The 21,500-nt window shown below is 33.5% G+C and overlaps 1 protein-coding gene across 1 annotated transcript in view; it reads right to left on the minus strand.

The window, feature by feature from the left end:
- The window catches only part of LOC142344851 (fibronectin-like), a 110,886-nt gene extending 92,237 nt beyond the window's left edge, over nt 1–18,649 (minus strand). The window contains exons 1-6 of the mRNA XM_075396873.1: nt 18,323–18,649; nt 15,238–15,510; nt 14,669–14,825; nt 7,227–7,372; nt 4,793–4,953; nt 4,340–4,451 (exon numbers count right to left, since the gene is read on the minus strand). Of these exons, the coding sequence (XP_075252988.1) occupies nt 4,340–4,451; nt 4,793–4,953; nt 7,227–7,372; nt 14,669–14,825; nt 15,238–15,510; nt 18,323–18,350 (877 nt within the window). The 5' untranslated portion in view covers nt 18,351–18,649. The remainder of the gene's footprint in view (nt 1–4,339; nt 4,452–4,792; nt 4,954–7,226; nt 7,373–14,668; nt 14,826–15,237; nt 15,511–18,322) is intronic.
- Between the last annotated feature and the right edge of the window lie 2,851 nt (nt 18,650–21,500).

Below are 21,500 nucleotides of genomic sequence, written 5' to 3' on the forward strand. Positions count from 1 at the left end.
TGTAACCTACTTTTCCATCCGAATATTCTTTTATTTCGCAAAATTGGCGGAACCCCTTTTGCGAAAAGTAAGATGCAAAGGATGTCTCCTAATTTCGTTCATATTATGTATCTAATTTTTGAGCCAATTTTACTACGGCGGAATTTTTGGGGTATACCTCTGCGTGTAATGTATGTTGTTATATAGCACGTTACTATGTAAAAAAAATAGAACGTGCGACTGGGAGCGTAAAAAATATAAGACCGCTATGCTGGGGGGACAGAATAGATCGACAAAATTGCTAAATTCAACTTCACTATTTGAACAAAAATATACAACACATTTTGAGGATCAGAAAATGAAACGGAAGGCATCGTACGAAAAAACTGTAAATTACAACTCCTAGAATTTTTCGACTACATATTAATTAAACCACAAACCGTAAAGGGGCCAAGTAGAAATAATAAAAGTGATATAGGAAAAAAACAACCAAAAAATTTGACTAAAATTGTACAAAACGGAAGGCACATGAAAAGAAATCCACTATAGGGAAAGTAAATTTTTTGTCCAAACACTCTTTTCACACCCTAATAAAAGTAGATTGTTTCATTTTTACACCAAAAAAACCGCATCTTCTTTTTATTTTGTGCGACCAAAATTATTAAAATTGCTGAACAGGTCTTAAAAAATGAGCCGGAAGAATTCTCGTTGCAACTCAAAAAGCTGCCATCTTTCTTTTCAACAATCTAGGATCCACCATCACACCTCACCAAAAACAGAAAAAAAAACAAATTATCAAAACATTTAAACAATCAAAAGCGGTTATTCGGAAAGAAAAAGTACACATACATTGGAAAACCATCTATTTCAAGCAATTTAAAGTATTCAACTGCACAAAATAAATTAACCAAGCTGTATTAGGATGACAAGTTTCTCTATTATTGAAGAAAATGAGAGACAAAAAATTGGGACACTGGTAAAAGTAGCTAATACCATTTAAGAAATATGTCATTTTTCTGGAAAAAAACTTTTTGCCAAAGGCAGTAAACATTCTTTAAGAAAAAATGTTTACAAGTTAAAGTCGTGTTTTAAATTCCCATACAAATAGCTAAACCAAAGTTACCCACAATTTTTTAAAGTCTTTTTTTCCGCCTTAAAATTATTAATTTAACCTGTGAAAAACTTTTGAATCGAGAACAAAATCAGAACAAGAAAAGTTGCTTGAAGCCCAAACATGAACAACAAATTTGCTCGCTCAGCTTGTCGCAGCTCAATTTCTTGTTGTCGAAGCAAACCTGATGAAGATAAAAAAAAAGAAAACATTGAATTCCAAAATGTTACACACCTTAAAAGTGTCAACAAAATGGCAATGTACAAATTCTAAAAAACACAAAATAATAAGAATATTTTTTTTACAACGTTTGGAATACTAAAAATATTAAAAAAGTTATATTGGATAATTAGAAATTAAAAACAATGAAAGCTTAAAAAGGTCCCTCAACAAATCTCTGTACTCCAGTGCCTTTGGGTCCTTCAGATATTCCTTGAAATAGAATTCTTTCAAAAAACCTTTGATGTTTTTAACCTTATCAAGTTTTTGTCTTTGTTCATATGGAACTTCATTGTACAATTTTATGGCTTGCAGCATCCATGATTTATTGAGGAATTTCGAATTACTTTTCATAGCCGGATAAATTTTTCCGGTTCTGGCGTTTTGCTTACAATTGGAAGTTTGCAATTCATTGTTGTTACTAAAAGCTGGTAATTGTTTCCTAACATATTTCATGAAAAATACCATACATCGATATTTGAGAAGGAATTCAACAGGCATGATTCTGTTTTTTATTTTTAAATCAGTCGAGCGATCAAACTTTTTTTTTGAAACACACTTTTATTCCCCAATTAATATGTTTTTCTAATGTTATCATTAGATTTTTTCTGATACCAACAAGCATAAGAGATGAGTATTGACTTAAAACAAGCGCGTTCTATAGTGTTACTCTAGTTTTTATAAGAAAACAGTTCCTTATATCTTTCAAGATTTTGATGCTGCACGCCATTCTGGAGAGTATTCTTTTGATCTCTTCTTTAAAGTTTAATTTGTTGTCTAGTATTATTCCTAGATATCTTACCGACGACGATTCTCCTATATTCACATCGTTAAGCTTGAGATGAGACGGAGTTCGTGCTTTTTTTGATGGAGCAAACACGATATATTCAGTCTTCTTATTGTTCATCATTAATTGATGTGATTGGAAGTAATAACATAGTTTTTCAATATCTTTTTCCAAATAACTTCTAGCTACATTTTCATTAGTATGAGAAGAATAGAGGAAAGTGTCATCGGCGTACTGGATTACTTGACAATCACTATCAATAACTTGATAGTGATTGTCACTATCAATTGTCACTATCAACAACTTGTCACTATCAATAACTCTATGAAGATCATTCACATAAATGTTGAACAATATTGGTCCTAATACTGTCCCTTGTGACACTCCTCTGTTAAGTAAAATCCAGTCGGACTCATTTCCCGAGAAAACTACTTTTTGAGTTCTGTCTTTCAAATATGATCTAATCAATTGTGTAGATGTTCCGTCGAATCCTAAACATTTCAATTTTTCTAATAGTATTTCGTGTGAGATTAAGTCAAATGCTTTTAAGAGATCGAGGAATGCTCCACAAACTGTATTCTTTTTATCCATTTCAGTTCTTACATATTCCGTACATTGTAGTATGGCATCTGTTGTGGACACTTTTTTCTATATCCAAATTGTTTAGGTGACAGCAATTTATTTGAGATCAAATAGTCATTAATTTGGTTCCTTATAACTTGCTCAAAAATTTTTGCCAAGGCGCCGGTTACTGATATGGGACGATAATTAGTGGGATCTTCTGTGTTTCCTTTTTTATAAAGAGGTGAGACCAAAGCTTTTTTGAGGTCAGTCGGAAAAGAAGACTCAGAAATAAACTCATTTATCAGAAAACAAAGAGGCTCCGCTAGGACCGATTGAGCATCTTTCAACGCCCATGCGGGAATTTTTGAAGGACCCAAGGTTTGTTCACATTCAAACATTTTATTAAATCATGGACTTCTTTACAAGTAACATATTTGAAGAAGAATCTATTTGCATTTCCCGTATCAGCTGAGAACAATGTTTTATCAAATTTTTTTCTTCCGCCAAAGTATTCCCCCAAAACTGAAAACTTGAAGTTCAAAAGGTTTGCGATGTTTTTTCCGTTCGTAATAAGCTCACCGAAGCTGTTACGCAGAGTGTCTATTACAGTTCGTTGTTTTTCATTGTTCCTAACTTCTTGTATAAATTTCCAGCGACTTTTTTCTGTGTTCAGAGAAATAAAGTCTTTTAACAAGGAAGCTTCATTTTCTGATTTGAAATTTTTTCCTGATAGGAACTTAATTCTATTCAGGAAAATTTTCGGTTTGTCATTCCTCACAAAACAAGATTTCAATGGTGCATGCACATTTATTGCTTGCTCGACTATGATACAAAATTGCAACATCATTTCGTTAGCATTTTGTGACATCCAGAAAAGACTCCAATCTGAACTCCGAATATATTCCTAGAAATTTTCTTTAGAATAGTTCTTTTTGTCGAAAAAAGTTTTTTTGATTTGCATTTGTTTCATCATCATTTTTTCGTCTAATATAGCAACTGTTCCGTAATGATCACTATTCAAGATGCTCTCTGTAACAAAACATTTTTTGAAGTTTTTCCGTGATGATATAATCAATCAGTGCAGTCTTATTGACACTCTGTCTTGTCCCTATATTTGTGTTACATGACACCAAGCCGTACGGAATAAATAGCGTTTCTAATTTTCGTTTTTCGTTCTTTTGAAAAATCAATATTGTAATCGCCCATTAAAATTATTCGTTTGTTCTCGATTTAAGAAGATAAAATTTCTCTTTTCTGCTCCACTTCCTTCCATTTTGAGAAACAGTATAACAATATTATATTACGCTTCTTAAATCGAGAGCAACGCGAAATAGCTTCACTGAGCTTACAACTATGCGGCTATAAAATCACATAAGTTGTTTCCAGTCCCTAATTTTTCAAATTGGTTAGCCCTCAAAGTTCTAACAGTTAGAAATTTGATACTGGATATATGCAGCCGAAAGTTTGGTTACTTTTGAAACCACTGAAATCAAAATTTCTGTTATTTATTGAGCCCATGATATATAATCTTTTTACACCTTTCAGTTGACAACATAAATAGAGCTAAGCTGTGAACCTTTTGGCTTATAAAATGGCATTACATAAAAAATTTAGTATTTTTTCATTTTATAATACTCATTTTCATGTTTAAAATTAACAAGTAAATAAGAGTAGTGTACTTGTGCATATCTGCAGAATATCTGACTGGTTAGAGAGCTCTCCATTGGTTGTGGCTACCACTGTGTACGTGTAAACAGTCCCAGGTTGCAAACCAGTGTCATCAGTGATAAACTGAAAAACTAGACAATTGTTGCTGCTATATAGCACAGTACGCAGAATATTGTATAACATCTGTCAAGAATTACAACTTATAAGCACTTAAGAATTACAACTTATAAGATTCTCGCAAGAGAAAATGCCTATCTTGTGAGACTCTTGCAAGAATACATGCCTATCTTGTAAGAGTCTTGCATTTCACGCCTATCTTGTAAGATCTTGTAAGAATCTTGCAAGACTCTTGTAAGATTATACAATTTGGTACAAGACTCTTGCAAGATTCTTACAAGATCTTACAAGATAGGCGTGTAAGCTCGACTAGGGTAATAACCACTGGAAAAACAGATGTCTTATACCTTATCAGTGCCATTATTGTCGGGATCTGAGGATAGGATGCCATCTCTGTACAAAATGTAGGTGACTGCTGGGTCTTGTAAGGTGTGATTGAACTCAAGATACATAGATGTGGAAGAGATAGGTTGACATTGGTCCGGCAGCCAAACGGGCACAGTCAAATCTACCAAAAATATAACAAGTTTTTCAAAACAAAATGAGTAAAGACAGTTACATTGAGCATCTCTGTATTACGCTTTTCACCACCGTTAGAAGAAAAAATTATTTTTCTTTTTGGGAAGCTTAATTCATGCCGTGAATTCTTTGACGAACAGTGGCGTAATTTGTTTGTTAAATGTTAAAGTTTGTCTCATCTTAGTGGCGACAAAACATCACTAATTACTTATAACAAACCGAATAAAAAATCTGCATTGGGTGCCAATAAAACAGTGAATTCAAAGTTTTGAGGAAAAGAGTGAAATACGGAGACGCTCCGAGTTATCTGGCGATTCAGTTCCGGTAAAATGCAAAATCTTTTATTCAGCAACATGTATAAGGTATCCTCTTCAAACTCTAAAAGCCATCTGTACAAAACGGGCATTCATGAACAACACAGAATACAAAATTATTGAAACACTTTCTCAGAATATTTAAAAAAAAATCAAATTGTACTTTTTTAATCGGGTCGATTTCCAACGGTTAAAATGTAAAAGTTGCAAGTCTTCTGCAACTCCTTAGAAGGCGATGCATCGCCTTGTAACATTTTCTCCCAAAAACTTACTAGTGAACCATTTATTTGACCTACAAGTTATTCATAAGACTTACAAATCTCTTGAAAGTTAACCATTCAACTTAAACTTTTCTCACAAGTTGAACGTTTGACTCAAAACAAATTTTGTTAGATAAATTATTAGAAAAAAAAGTTCTTACGAGAAAATTATTTTACCTACACTGTCGCAACTAAAACAGTAAAACGTCGCAAGGTATGAATGTACACATAATCTGCGCATCGACAGAAGAAATAAAAAAATTAATTGGCTGTAAAAATGTTGTGGCAAAAAATTTCAGCCATTAAATGTAAAGAAAGAATTGCATGAGATCTAGCATTTTCAAAGAGAATTGCAAAAGGACATCATAAGTTGATAAAATCGGGAATAAAAATAAAAATAATGGTTTTGCCAAATTAGGTCACATTGTATTGTTATACTTCCCAAGCGCTTTATATTGTAAATGATCGAATGTTAATCAAAAGAAATAGAGTTGAGTTTGACTGTTAACTCGAGTTTAACTCGTTAGAAACTTAGAAGCTAGCCATTCGAGTTGCAAAAGCTTCTAATTCAACCATTCGAATTGAATCTCTTACAACTCTATCATTTTTTGCTAAAAAGTTGCATTTTTTTTACAAATTAACCAATCGATCTCGACTCGGGCACGTAAGAAAGGTCATGTTTTTTTCAAACTTTAAGAACCAATTATCAGAAACAACTACGTGATCAAAAATAACACTATTGGAACATTTTCCCAGATTGTATACAAGGACTCAATTTACTTTTTAAGAAAATTGTGAGAAAAAAAGGAGACAATGTTGTATTTTGAAGTTTTCTATCTGGAAGAAGTGCTTTTTGTACACTAGAAAAAGGGCCTCGGTGATGATCATCCTCAGTTCAATTTGATCATCTTCAGTTCAATTTTGTTCATTTTTTGTTCACATTTGGTAGTTGACTTTATTTAACGATATAAAAGACCTTGGAAGGTGTTTCTTTAATATTTCAAATTAATACCCCTGCTTTAGAAAACAAGAGTCAAGAAGCTTGTAATAGGTTTAATAATTGATTTTTGGATTATTGGTGTATTATGGTGCCTCTCTTTTTCAAGTAGAAAAAGGGCCTGATTAAATGTCTTCACCACCTCACCGATAACCTAGCCCAGTTCTGGATGAATTCGGTGACATGTTTTACTGAGTGGAATCTAACGTCGTTAAAAGTTTTTATAATTTGTTAAGATACCTCTTCAAAAGAATTTCAATAATTCCAAGAAAAGTATCATATGAAAGTTTTATTTCTTATATGACTGAAGGTTGAGCATACAATTCTCCCCTAATATAACGTTCTGTATAATGTTAAATTTACCGTCTAAACAATACCATTATCTTCAGTCGCTTTCCAGCAAAATTATTTCGAAATTGTTTACAAATAAAAACTACTGCGGCTATCAGTGAAGATCTTTTGAGTATTTTGCTTACTGATGCTTACTGAAAAAGGTTTTGAGTATGATGCTTGAGTATGAGGTTTTGAGTATGATGCTTACTGAAAAACAGGTTAATCAGTATAAAATAAAACAATTGCTTCTTCTCAGTATTTCCGACAAAATTTTTGAAGAGATTATAGAATGCGAAAAATGAACAATTATCCTGACAACAAAGTTACTCGTAGTTTTTTCTTGCAAAATTGTACTTACAAACAGGTATTTTGATTGACTCTGTGTATGTTGAGTCACTTAGAAGCTCCCTCGGATTGGGCATCTCAAATGAGATGTAACACAATAGGTAGGACTGCAATGTTACATTCATCTCATACTCCTCCAACGCTTTCAACCCAGTGATTCTGGAAAAAAAGAAACAAAGTTATGTCAATCTTGAAAAGTTTAAAGACATCCGAAATTTCCATTCAACAGCTTCCAAATGGAAAAAGGTACATTATAATTATATTTGGTTAGAGCTCAAACTGAAAATTGAGAAAAGGAAAGTTGCAACTTTCCTTTTCTTAATTTTCAGTTTGAGCTCTAACCAAATATAATTATAATGTACCTTTTTGCTTTTGGAAAATTACCTGATTAAACCTATATAAACCAAATATACCTTTAACGGTAATCTATTAAGGTGAATAAATTCTTTTCAAGTAATTAGAATTAGGTTAGCTGTCAAATTTGGAATTGATATCATGATATCAATTCCAAATTTGACAGCTAACCTAATTATAATTACTTGAATAGAATTTATTCACCTTAATAGATAAACCGCTTTTCCAAAAATTATACAAATTTCTATCCAAAAATATTTTTGAATGAGATGATGCGTCAGAATGAACAAATGGAAGCCAAACTCAACCCAAACGAACTTGTGAGAATCTTTCAAACCGGGTTAGGGAACATTGTGGAGGAAATGTCCGGAAATGTGCTTCTCGGCAAAAATCATTAAGAAAATGAGCTCAAAACCACTAAGCTTTCGAAAAATTCAGATCCTTTCAACGCATTCATATATTTCTTACATGAAATAGGTTGAAATGAGGATGACACCTCGACCATAGAAAAAGACCTTCAAACTTAGGAGAAAAGTTCAATACGGACTTAATTTTGCAGTCTCGTATCGTTCCAAGATAACCAATCGACCTGCAACACAGATGATCGTACTATAAAAGATTCTAGCAAAATCTTGCACAATGACCATTAGGTCTTAACTGGGCGACCACATTTCGTTTTCGATTGAGTTGGAAACCTATTCAAAGTGGCAGGCTTTAGATTCTTTTCCATTTGTGGTGTTCCTAACTACTTAACGTTCGACCTTTTTGTGTAATTGTGAGTCAAAAACACATTTTAATCTCGCTAATAAAAAATTTTAGTAATTTTCAGTCAACAGAAACAAAAAAATAAACGTACTCTAGGTGTAAAGTTGACCTTTCTCATAACAATGGTGTGAGAATGACCTCAACTTGACCAAACTTCGCTTCAATATTTCTGCTTTTTGTATGTACATGTATATGTTTCAAGTTTTCGGAAGCAAAAGGTGGGCGGCCAATTTGTCAGAACAATAGTAAAATGCAACTAAAAGCGGGCCGATACAAACATGCTGCTAGTCCACTGTAATCACGCAGAAAACAATCATTATTTAAGAAGTAAAAACAGCGTGATTAATTTGAATCAATATTCCAACAAGGCGGCTCATTAATGTGCGTTCGCACATGATGTTCCGACCCGAGCTCATCTACATTTTTGACTTAATTGCCAACCAAATGAAGAGATAACAATAATAGATGTTTGAACTTTAAAAAAAATGCTACATTTTAAGTTAATTAAACACACTAAATTCTGCCTCGATGAAATAGCAATCATAGGTTTCATTCATGTGACATCAATAACTCATCACAATAAGTCGTATGGCAAAGAAAAATACATCAAAACCACGAAATTTTTGAGAAAACCCATAGTATCAATTCAAAAAATTCTACAGCTTTCAACGGAAGGCATTTAATACGCTAAGTTATGCCTAGATGATGTGACGACTAGGATGTTTGTCATTCAAAATTTATCAATAAGACATTACAACAAATCATTGACTAAGAAAACAACAACAAAAACAGGCAAAATCCAAAAGTTCGGTAGAAAATTGAGAGAAGAAAGTGTCGAAGCTATTTAAACCAAAAGCTTTTTTTCTCTGAAAACTTTTTCAACGATCCATTGAACGTCTTCACTAAGCCAATGGGAGCTATCAATATTAGGATAATGTAATACGATTTCAAAAGGAACCAAAATTACTAAAAAAAAATCCAAAAATTATAAAAATTATGAAAACTCGTGCACCGAAGACAAAAAAACCAATAGTTAGAAGACAAAACCGCTAACTAGATAAATTGTTGCTGATGTAGAAAAAAACGGCTCTGTCATTACCGAGACTGACTTACAATCCACGAAAATAAGCTTAAGATTGATTTATGTTCAAAAAAATATATATATATTTAAAGTCTTAACAGCCATTAAACTCAAAAGCTTTCATAGGAATTCAATGAATACGCTCAGCTAAACCACGATGTGAATACAAGGATGTTTATGATGCCTAGGTAATCGATTAGACATCACAATATGTCTTATGACTATGAAAAAAAAACAACAAATACAGGCAAAAACCTAAATTTCTTTAGAAAAATGGGAGAAGAAAGTGTTGAAGCCATTTAAACCATATTTTTTTCTCAGAAAGTTTTATCTATGATTCTTTGGACGTCTTCACTAAAAGAAGATGTAGCCATCAATATTAGGATGACGTGATAAGATTTCAAAATGAACCAATAAAACGAAATGTTCGAAAAATTTTTTTAAAAAATTTGAAATCTTGTGGCATTGAAGACGTATAACCAATAGTTATTTGATAAAGCCGCCAATGAGTTTAACTTATGTTGCAGTGGTATGAAGGAGTTCAATCCTGTTTTTACTGAGACGAACTTACAGTTCACAAAAATAGGTTTATGATTTACTAATTTTCAAAAACTTTCGAAAATTTTTTTTCAAAGTCTTAACAGCCATTAGCTGTCCTCTCACAGCACTAGATAGTTTCACTTAATGCTCATTAGCAAATCTATTGCACCTTTCGTCGACAAGTTTATGCCATAGGATTATAAAACTTTAGTAAAACCTCAAAAAATAAATCAAAATTTCATTTGAAATTACGAAATTTGAGATACGAGTCCAAGAAAAAAACATGAGCGATCCCTTCGAAACAAATTTTTTGTTCATTGGGATTCATTTGATCGTAAAAGAGGTTTGTCAGTAACGGAACTTCGATATTAAAAGTGTCTAGTAGTCTCTAGGTGACTTGAAAAAACTAAAAAATTGCAAAATTTTCTTAAAAAAGAGCTCCCAAACCTAATTCGAACTTTTTTTATATATTAAACTTCCCTCTAAGACTAGAACTAGTCATTATTATCTCCTTTCGTCTATTAAAAACCTAAAATTGATTTACTTTTTGGCGTGAAAACTAGTTTTGAATTAAATTTTTCGTAGAAAAAACGTTAATTCGAACAAAAATTACGGTAAAAGTGAACAAAAGTGAACCAAATATCCAGTGTTCACATGAAAATTTAAACCTCGATAACTCCTCGAAAAAAACGAAATTCAAAAAAATCTTTTTTATTTCGAATTCTACGCTGGACGAGCTGTTTAATGATACCACGCACATTTCTCTACGATGAATATATCGGTCGGCAAAAATTCACGGAACAAAAAAAACCCATTTGAGTATATAGTTCCTCCCCCTACAAGTGGGGTCGGAACAAAAACAACATTGTGATTCTGATCAAATTGAATTATAAAAACTGGACCAAAAATTGGAGCTCAATCTGAAATTTTTGTAAAGTTGCAGCGCCCTTACTCCTATTTTGAGAAGATATGCGTTTTTAGACGTGTGTTTTTTGAGAGTGCGTTTCAGAACTGAAAAACGTTTACAGTGGTATTTTTTAAGATGACAGTTCCTCGCGTACTTTTTAGTTAATAATCTTGTTATTGTTTTCCCAATAAAACAATATTGTTATGTTTCATGAAAGCTAAATACAAAAATTGGTCTCAGCTTAGTTCTGGTTCTTTATTTAACAATCAAAATTTTTCCTATAATTAATAATGTATAGAACTCGCTTCTGAGTTAAATTAGTTAAATATTTTATACAAATCTTTGATTACTTGCGACTCTTATAAAAACAAATGGCCAAAAAAGCTTTTTTGGAAGTTTGAAAAACCTTGAAACATCATACCTATCTAAAATCCGTTCAAGATGATTTGAAATTTTGCCACTAGCTCAAAGTTCCATTGAAGTTTCTGAAACCAGAAATCTACAGAAAAAAGAACAACCGTCAGGTTTGTACAATGCAAATTAAATAGCTTTCCTCACCTCCCTTCAGCAAGCCATTAAGATCTGTTTCTGTTATTATTGAGACTAAGACAGGGGAATACAACGCGATAACAAAAAATTATGACTAAAAAAGCAAACATAACCGACTAACGTCGGGCGAATTGCTCTCAAACCACCGGCGAGCGGTTGGCTTCGTGAGTAGCTAGCCATGGTTTAGAGAGGCTAGCTTTAGATGGGCGGTGGTTGGGGGTGTGGGATCAATTTCTAATAACCGCCCTTCACACCATATGTATGTCTCAAAAACAGTTTGGGTGAATCGCATGCTTGGAGCCTAGTGGGCTGAAAGGCTCCAAAATCCAAAAGAACTTAATGCCCACCTTTTTATTGTCTCAAGAGACTGTCCATTATCCCTGTTTCGAGCCTTAAAGAAGATCATGAAAAAATCGCAATTATTGTTAAAAATTAATAAAATTAAATTCTTGAAAAACATTCCTTTACATATAGAAGCTATGCAGTAACCTATAATTAAACACTAAAGGAGGTTATGTGGTTATTAAGGCTGGAGAAACCTAAAAATTGACAAATAATTTCAAAAGATTGAAGAAAAAAATTGCAAATTGCATCAGAAAATTGCTAAAGTTTGTTGTAATAAAAAGCCTGAAATTAATCCATGACAAACAAAAATCTTCCAGTAACTTATTATCAAACTCTAATGGAGGTTTTCAGACCCTGCTAAAAAATGCTAAAATTCGTGATGTTAAAATCTTGCAAGACATTCCATTACATCTAGAAATTATCCATGGTCAATATAAAATTCCAGTAATTCATTATCGAACCCTAACGGAGATTTTCTGTTAGGCTAAAAACTTGAATAATGACAAAAAATGTCAAAAAAAAGTTTTGTAAGAAAAAAACGCAAAGATTTGTGGTGTTGAAATCTTGAAAAACATTCCATTTTATTTAGAAACTATACACTAACCTATTGTCAAAGCTCTTGGGGGTGGAGAAACCTAATAACCCACAAAAATTTTCAAAAAACTTGAAAAAATTGCAAGTTTTATCAAAAAAAAATAATAAAGTTCGTTATAATAAAAAAACTGAAAGCTATTACATGGCAAAAAAGTTTTTTCAGTAACTTACTATCAAACCCTTAAGGACGTTTACTTGCGCTTGCGTCTAGAAAGACGTGAATAAAGAAAAATAAATGTCAAAAAGTTTGAAAAAATTTGCACATTTTGTCAAAAAAATGCTAAAATTCGTGACATTAAAAAGTTGAAAGATCATTCCATTGCCAAAAAAAGTTTGTCAGTAGTTTAATATTAAACCCCTTGGGATGTTCCCTGGCCATTGGGTCTAGAAAAACCTGAATAAGGAAAAATAAATGTCAAGAAATTTGAAAAAATTTGCACGTTTTTCCAAAAAAAATGCTAAAATTCGTAATGTTAAAATGTTGAAGCCATTCAACTACCACTAGAAACTATGCAGTAACCTATTATAGAACCCTAGAGGAGATTCTTTGACAACTAGGGCTGGAAAAACTAAAAGAAAGACAAACATTTTTAATAAGTTTGAAAGAAATTGTGAAAATTAGGATCAAATTATGGGTAGTGGGGCACTGACGGGGGGCTGATAGAGAGGGAGGGGGCAACACCGGCTGGGGGGCAACAGAGCATTGAGGGGGAGTGGGGCAATAGTGGGGTGTCAACAGTGGGGGTGTCTTCAACCTCTAAGAACCGCCCTTCACACCATAAGAATAAATCTCCAAAACTGTTTGAACCGAAGGGCTCTAAGAGCACTTACAGCCCGCTTGGCGCTACCTTTTTATCCCGTCTTTGCGGACGGAAAGTCAAAAGCATAAGACGAAAAATCGGTCAGACGAAACATCGCATTAGAAAAGATCGACAGGACTAATACAATTGCTACAAAATTCGCTTGAGTGCAATTAATTAGTTCATGAAACCGCACTGTGTTTATATAAGCGCACTGAACAAATCACATTTTATCTCAATTTCGAGAGGTTTTGTTTTCATGGAGGCTGAGTGAAAAGACATCAGGAAGCACCCCACTTATTTAGCATTGTCAAAATTATTTATAAAAATTCAAATTCACAGTATTTCCGTCTTAAACGCATCAGTGAAAAAAAAACCAGTAAAGATTAAAGTTTGCTGTACAACAAAGTTGATAGAAACTTTTATTATTGAGCTTAAATAACAAGTTAGCATAAAGAAGAACAAAATATCCAATGTTCAAAATCACCTTGACACATTTGAAAACAATAAAATGGAAATTCAATAAAATCATTAACTATAAACTGAAGCTAAAAAAAGTGTCTATTTATACAATAGTAGGGGATTATGATAATATAAAAAAACAATCACTGTAGTTAAACCTCAAGAATTCCTTAAAAATTAACGTATTTTTTTCAAATAGCTCAGCAACCGTCTTCTATCTTTAAATGTAAAACTAACAATATTTTCATTTAACATTGAAATCAGCCGAACAGTCGAAAAAAATTAAACCCCTAAATCCTCTTAATTTGATATCATGCGATTGAGGGGAATACCGCTCACAGCTCTTTACAATAACTGAATCTACGATTGACCAAAACTGATTAAACAAAAAAAAGATTGCCGGAATAGCTGTGAAAGAATAGACTTGCGTGCCGTATAATGAAAATAGAAAGGGATACAGATCTAAATTGAAAAAAAATCTCAAAAAGCTAGGTAAAAAACATTCAGCGATATATTAATAAAGCTTGTTAAAATTCATTCCGCAGAAGCCTTTTATTAGGTACCTTTACTGCATAAATGAGTTCCTTTGACCTTAAACTAATTCAATTTAAACTAAAGTTTTAAAGTGCTAAAGTCATTTTATTGAGTGAGGTAAGCCACTTATGATCAAGATCTAATCACCCAAATGAACTTAAAACCTTAAAACCTTTGCTAGAGAGAGAGAATGAGACATGACGTCACGCGCGCAAATGCCGTTAGTGAGAGGAAGAAGTCATTCAGAAAATTTGACTTTTTCAGCTTTGCCGTGTGAACAAATGTAGAACGAAAAAGAGCGTCAGACCACGAAAAAAATCAAGAGCACCGCAATATAGCTCCGCTCAGCATACAGCTTCGCAGCTGTAACCAGTTGAGCTTTAGTTCATCAGCCCTCTCCTCCCCTCCCCCCGATCACTAAGGTGGCGCCAGAACAATGATGATCATTTCATACATTTCCTTGGACAAGTACGCTTTTATCATATTTCCTTTTTACAATGAAGGAAAAAAAACAAATTTCTTACGTAAAACTGTTGTTGGTAGTATTTTGATTGAAATATCCGAAAGTGGTGTCGTTGAAGTAGAACCCGGTAGCTGTTCCAGTTGAAGGTCGACTCCATTCCAGATCAAATCTGTCGGCTTGTCTGGTTGAGTAGAATGCCAGCAAAGGAGGGTCGGGATCTGAACAGATTTCTGAACGAATAGAGGCAAATAGTTTTTGTCAGATTGCTCAGTTTTCTGTAATCGCAAATTTGAAGTGCCACTTCGAAAATTGCCACTTAAATTAAGAATCGGTTTGCTTGTGAAAATTATGGAACATAGTAGACGGTGGTGAACATTTTTCCCAACTCTCTCAGCTCATTATCATCATTCCCATTTTGTGAACAATATTTATTATTTTATAGCTACTAAGAAAACTGAGGTTTCTGACAAATGCAATACTGCTTATGCGTTTTTTCTGCCTCGACTTGACGCGCATTTCATTAACCAATCATAAAAATTTGGTTTTAATTTTCTCATTATCCCAGTTTTGGTTACATTTACTGTTTTGACATTCTTCCTTTGCTGGAGTACAACCAAGCTTATCGCTTACTGGTGCAAATAGTTAAAACTTCCGATGGGACGCTTGTATCGCCGTTGCTATAGGCAACCACATAGTACTGGTACACAGTCCCAGCCTGCAATCCTGTATCTTCCGTCATTATTTTTGCAGTCCCATTGTTTTCTGGGTCAGTGGACACCACCCCATCCCTGAAGAGCGTGTAAATTACTGACCCTCCAACTGAGCTGTCGTTGAATTGGAGCTGGATTGATGATGTTGAGAGAATTCGTATGCCAGACGGTATCCAAACTGGTGTCTCGGGTTCTGAAAAAGATAAGAAAAAATCACTTCAGCAGATCTGAAATAAGATGGGTATATGTTAGAGTACACACTCTATAATAAGTAAGTTGTGATCATAAGATGGAGCTTAATACACGAGAGCACAGTAAGACTCTCACAATGTGGACTAGTTGGCGCAGTGGAGAGCACAGAATTGCAATCAATCAAGAGATTGTGGGGTCGCAGCCCACAAAGGTCCCAAACTAAACTTTACTGTCACTATAATGGTGTTGACATAGAATCAACATAACGAGCGAAGAGTTGCTCTAATAGTATGATAAAAAAAGAAACCATGATAATGATTAAGATCAAATCGCCCGTGTCACCATTTCTGATTTCCACCAAAAATCAGCTATGACGTCATGCAAATTATTAAATATTTCCTCGTCCGATCCTTGCATTGAAACTCAGGAATTTATAAATGATCCCAACATGAAAATGAGGACTAATACGCAATTGAGCGTCATCTGAAGGGTCTTTAAAAATTCCAAATGGAATTTTTACCATATACGTCTACGACTGATATCAATAAAAACAGGACGGTCATTTTGTAAGACTATTGCACGGGTCCTACAAGTTAATTGTCCCTTAGCGTGACTCAACTCTTATGGAGACAATATGTATCAGTATCATTCAAGTGTCGCAACAGATAACGGTGTTTTTCAAGAACTCAGCTTTATCATATCTTTCAAGACGTTTTAAAGAATTTTTGCGTAAAAAACCAAAAACAGGTTACATAGATAAAGCAATCTTTTTGTGGTTTTCTGGCAGCAAATTGGCTCTACTATAACTTTCTCTCCTGAACACATTTCAATGTTTTAGACGAGCTGCGTCATTAAATAACAACCAAACTTCAACAAACTTTGCTTCTTGAAGAAGTTTTTTTTGTGATAGCTTTTGAAAAGTTCGCTTCTATAATGCAACGTATCGAAGAGATAATCAATCAGTACCTTGAAAAGAAAAGAATTTTTGATGACAATTGACGTTGTCTGCTGAATCTGAAAGAGTATCTCGCGGGATTCCTCAACAACTACGGGTCACTCATCCTAGACATTTTTGCGAATTCACTAGTGATCGCTGAATTCCTACGACGTATAAAAGAGAATCGGACTCGAAAAAAAAAAATTCAGTATTTCTAGTTAACCTGTAAAAAATGGTAAACTCTGGATTTCTTCAGCTAGCGTCCCACCCCCCCCCCCCCCCAGTAAACACGGCACCCCATTTGTATATGTTCAAACATTATGCTGTACATGTATTTAAATTATTACGTATTAATACGTGTAAATAGGCATTTGGAAAATTCAAATATAGATGTTGTTTGAAATTAGTTTGTTTATAGTAATAGGTCTCTGCATATAATCTAAACATCAACTAATATTGCTCTTATAGCAATTTTTTGGAATTACATGCTTTGTAAAGGCGTCTACTACCGTGATTTCTCTAAAAAAAAGGTTGCAAATATGGTTGTTGATGTATTATACGAGGCATGTAATTATGAAAAAATTAACTTTTTCAGAAGGGAGCAAGCATTAAAATTTCGGGGGTTCGTAAATTTGGCTACATAGGACCGGGGCACGACCAAAAACATCCCAGTTTTCTGAAACTAGCTTTTTTAGAAAATCATCTGTTTTAGATAGTGACAACTGACCGTTGTTCTCTAAAAGTAGCTCTTTCTCTGTAAAAATAAAATTCAAATTTTTTTTGATATTCCGAGTGATGTATATTATTCTGAGGAACTCACTAGTAGAAGTACTGCAGTGGGATACTATAATTAACCAATTGATATTTTGACATCAAGTCATTTTAATTGAATCAAAAATGAATACATCAAAATTTTGTCAACTTAAAAAAAACTTGTTTGTTGTTTGCGACTTTTGCGAGATGCATAGATATATCGCTTGATAATTGCTCTTTTGCTAGATCGATTCCAAATTGAGTGTAAATGTTCATTTTCTTAGATTTTACAGACTTGAAAAATTCGTGCAAGACTTTTAAATCTTTCACCGGCCTGCAATTTTGGACTAGGTAGGGCATAGTTTCTCTCCATTGAAATATTAGAGGTCTGATATCTGTCACAGTCCGAAGCTATGATAGATTCCAGATAGTTTCAGATAAATTTCTTGTCGAATAATAAACTCTATGAGATTTAGGCGCATAAACTGATTTTAAAGAGTAAAATCATAAAACAGCCAATCGTCCTAATGCTCTACTTCTTTCTGGTGGTGTATTTTCTGAGAAAGTATAGTTCTGAATCGATGCTTCCAATTAACAAGCCCGATGTTTGGAAATTTTTGGAATCCATACAGAGACAAGCGCTTCAAGAATTTGCCGGTGCACAATAAAAAGTGGGAGGTTAAAGAAAATGAGAGTCACAGCACATTAAAACGCGTTGTTTTTGCCGCACACAATTATCAGCAATTAAATTATGTGCGAGGAATTGCTTCAAATATTTCATTTTGAGAGAAACAATTTTATTCGTTTGCTTTTGATCTGTTTCATTGTGTCGTAACATCATCATTTAATTCAATCAGATTGATGCTACATCTTTGTGACAGTCAGGTGGGTTTTTTTCCTTAGGGGTTTTCTTGCGTGGGTTTTTTTTTCTATCTAAACCGTGGGTTTTTTCCGTGGGTTTTTTTACGAAACTGGTGCTGAGACATTATTGCAAAGAAAACGGTTAAACGGCAACAAAAGATTAGTAAAAATAACAAAGAATTAGATAGAGACAATAAATATCCCAAAAAAAATGTTATTTTAGTTCACACATTTTCAAGATGACGATAAAGTTTCAACTTACTAGTATCCACAATTATCCAAAACTGCATATATTTAGAGTCCAGATACACCCCACAACCAGTTTCTATTGTGACTGACACATTCACCGTTTCTGAGGCAACAAATCCGTGAAAGAACTCATCAAAGCTTTCATTCACACCCGCATACAACCCCCCATCCCCCGTCCCTGTCACATTGACCCCGTATGAGGGTGAGGAAGCAGGATAGAGGTCAAATTGGAACCTTCTGCTGAGCCCTGGAGGTGATGTGAAGCTTGCACGTATAGTTGTGCTGTTTACTGGTGAAAGGTCGAATGTTGTGAAATTGGCAGGATCTGGATAAAATTAGTTTCGTTACATATGTAAGTTATACCCAGTGCCAAAAAGTATTGCAAAAGTGACTTGAATGAGAAACGCGTTATATTTAAATCGTTTTTAGGAAGCTAGACTTTAGAAATTGGTCATTAAATCAATTGGCTACGGCGCCGTAGATAACTTATTACCGCCTTATACGGTGCCGTACAAAGTTTTTAAGTTTTCTACGGCACCGTATAAGTCTTAGTAATTTTTCAAAGTTAGGTGGTCAATCTGGGATCTGGCATATATATATGATCCTGAATATAATATCCTGATTGCTTAGCCTGCTATAAAACTCGATAAGTTACAGAAGATTCTGCTCCAATTATATACTTTTTATTAATATAACTGTAAACCAGTTCTATGATCAACTAAATGATAAGCTTATCAATCAAATTCAGTGTGTGTGTGTGGGGGGGGGGGCAGAATCACCCTAAAACGTAAATCGGTGATTAGAGGCAAAGCAAGACACAAGACTATTGTATCAGAATATTTCATGGAAGTGCAATGTTCATTGGGAACCCTTTACTTCATTCAATAACCAATTAGAACCATTCAATTATTCCACTAGATGGATATTACGTCATCAAAATAAAGAAGTTGTTCCAATTCAAAAATTTTTATTCTTTTTACGGTTAATCTTTTCTCGCTAGCTATTTCCGAGTTTACAACAAGGAACGCTCAAATATTTATAAAAGATTGTTCGAACTAATCATCCTCATTCAAGCTCGGTAAAGTGCTGAATCTAAAACTTCCTGATTTTACAAGATTTTCACGAAAGCAAAATGTGCTTTCAAGGGGATTATGTGGTCACTAATGACACCTGCTTCACTCGAAATAAAATCTTATAAAACAAACTAATTTAAAACTAAAACTTATTTCAAAATCATGAAAATAACTGCTATGAACTCAGGTGACACGTGTGATTTATTTTTTGTTTCATTTGCAACCGATAAAACCGGTCATATATGAGACTAAATTAGGACAAAAAAAATCATTTTGTGCAAAAAACAAGAGAGATAGCTTTCATTTATTGAATATTAGTAGCAAAAATCGCCGAAAACGTTAGCGACGAATGGAAAAATTTTGGTGATTCAATACTTCATTGCCAACAATCATTACCTGACATTATTGAGAATAAGTAAAAAGACAGCTATAAGTACAATAAATACATTCATAAAAATTTCTCGACAATGAACAGGGTGAAGTTCATAGAAAATAATAGCTATGACCTGAGACAATCAACGTCATTAATTTAGGCATCTTTAGCAACTGATGAGACCTGTCATTAATGAAACTAAGAGACAAGAAAACAGACTAACAAAAACTCGCAAAACTCATACACTCGACAACATTTCTAGAAAAAGTTAAATCAATCAGTGTAATCTCTATTACGAACCTATTAGACGCGTCTCTTGTCCGACTTAATGATAAGACAACAAAAATTGAACAAATATAGAAAAAACTCTAATCACAAATGTTTTTGAGAACGATTTATTCTTAAAGTCACGAAAACCAGTAAGCTACGTACTCACCTTTAATTTAGTTCAAGTATATCATATTAGCAACTAATAATCTTGTCATTAAAATACTATTTTATAAGACATGAATAATATCGAAAAAATGGTCAAATTCAAATATTTCTTTAATGTTATATGACTACGAACAGTGTCAAAATCAGGCCTTTTGATAAATACAAACTATTGCAAATAAACTCAAATAGAATATACATATATCATTTTAATTGAACTCAAGAGAAAAGATACTGAAAACAAAAATCAAATTGAAGCGCGTGAAAAAGTTCCATCCGAAAAACGAAAAACTGAAATTTTGTTCAAACACCAATTTCTCCGAAAAAACGTGTGAAAAATTGTGAAAAGGCCAAAAAAATTTTGAAACGATATGAAGGAAACCTTCATTAGTCAAAATTGCTTAAAAATAGCTTGTATTGCCCACAAAGAAATAGAAAGAAGATTTTCCAGATCAGTTTTGACGTGTATTGTTGCTCTTTAGAAGTTTGAAATCTAACTTAAAACTTTGAAAAGAATTAAATCTTCTAAATTAAAACGTGATTAGTAATAAACGTCACTCATTGAGACATTGTTTCCTCGATGGCAAAAGATTGAATCTACAACAATCAAACAATTTTCTACAAAGAGTTTTTTTGTACTAAATTGAAACAACCTTTTTTTAAAAAATTTAAAAAGATCTCATCAAATCAGAGCTCGATTAGTTCCTTGGTGGTAACTTTGTCTAAGCGGTTATCCCACGCATCAAGACCTTGTTATCGCCATCTGAACGTTATCGAGCTCCGAGAAAAAAAAACGACAAGATATTGATTAATTTCAAGATGAAGATAACAGTCGTGTGGTTAAAGTTTTCAACCCATAATTGCATAGCTTACGCCACACTTGTTGTTATTTAGACTAGCTTTTCCTGCAAAAAAAGTACTCTATTCCTAAAATAGAGTTTCGCCACTTTTCATGTTTTCGTTCTTCTAATGGTGCATAATTCATAGTTATGTAACCACTGATATCGCAACGAGAGTTTTTTTCAAAATACTGATTTAGCGCTGGTAGGATCTAATTGCGTTACAACCTGTACAGGTACCCACCGAAATAAACGTTCTTTTCGCAGAAAGTTGCTGTGACTTACAGACCAATTAAAAAGATTAAGTAAATAAGAAACAATCCACTTTTACAATGTCTTGAGACGAAAAATGGAAAACCCCCCTTTACCCCCTACTCGTACATCGTTTTACCTCCCATTACCACCTACTTTTACATCTTTTTACCCCAATTACCCCCCATTACCCCCTGCTCTTAATTTGTTTTGCATTGTTTT

Source organism: Convolutriloba macropyga, chromosome 8 (assembly GCF_964194025.1).
Source record: "Convolutriloba macropyga chromosome 8, txConMacr16.3, whole genome shotgun sequence".
Taxonomy (NCBI): domain Eukaryota; kingdom Metazoa; phylum Xenacoelomorpha; order Acoela; family Convolutidae; genus Convolutriloba; species Convolutriloba macropyga.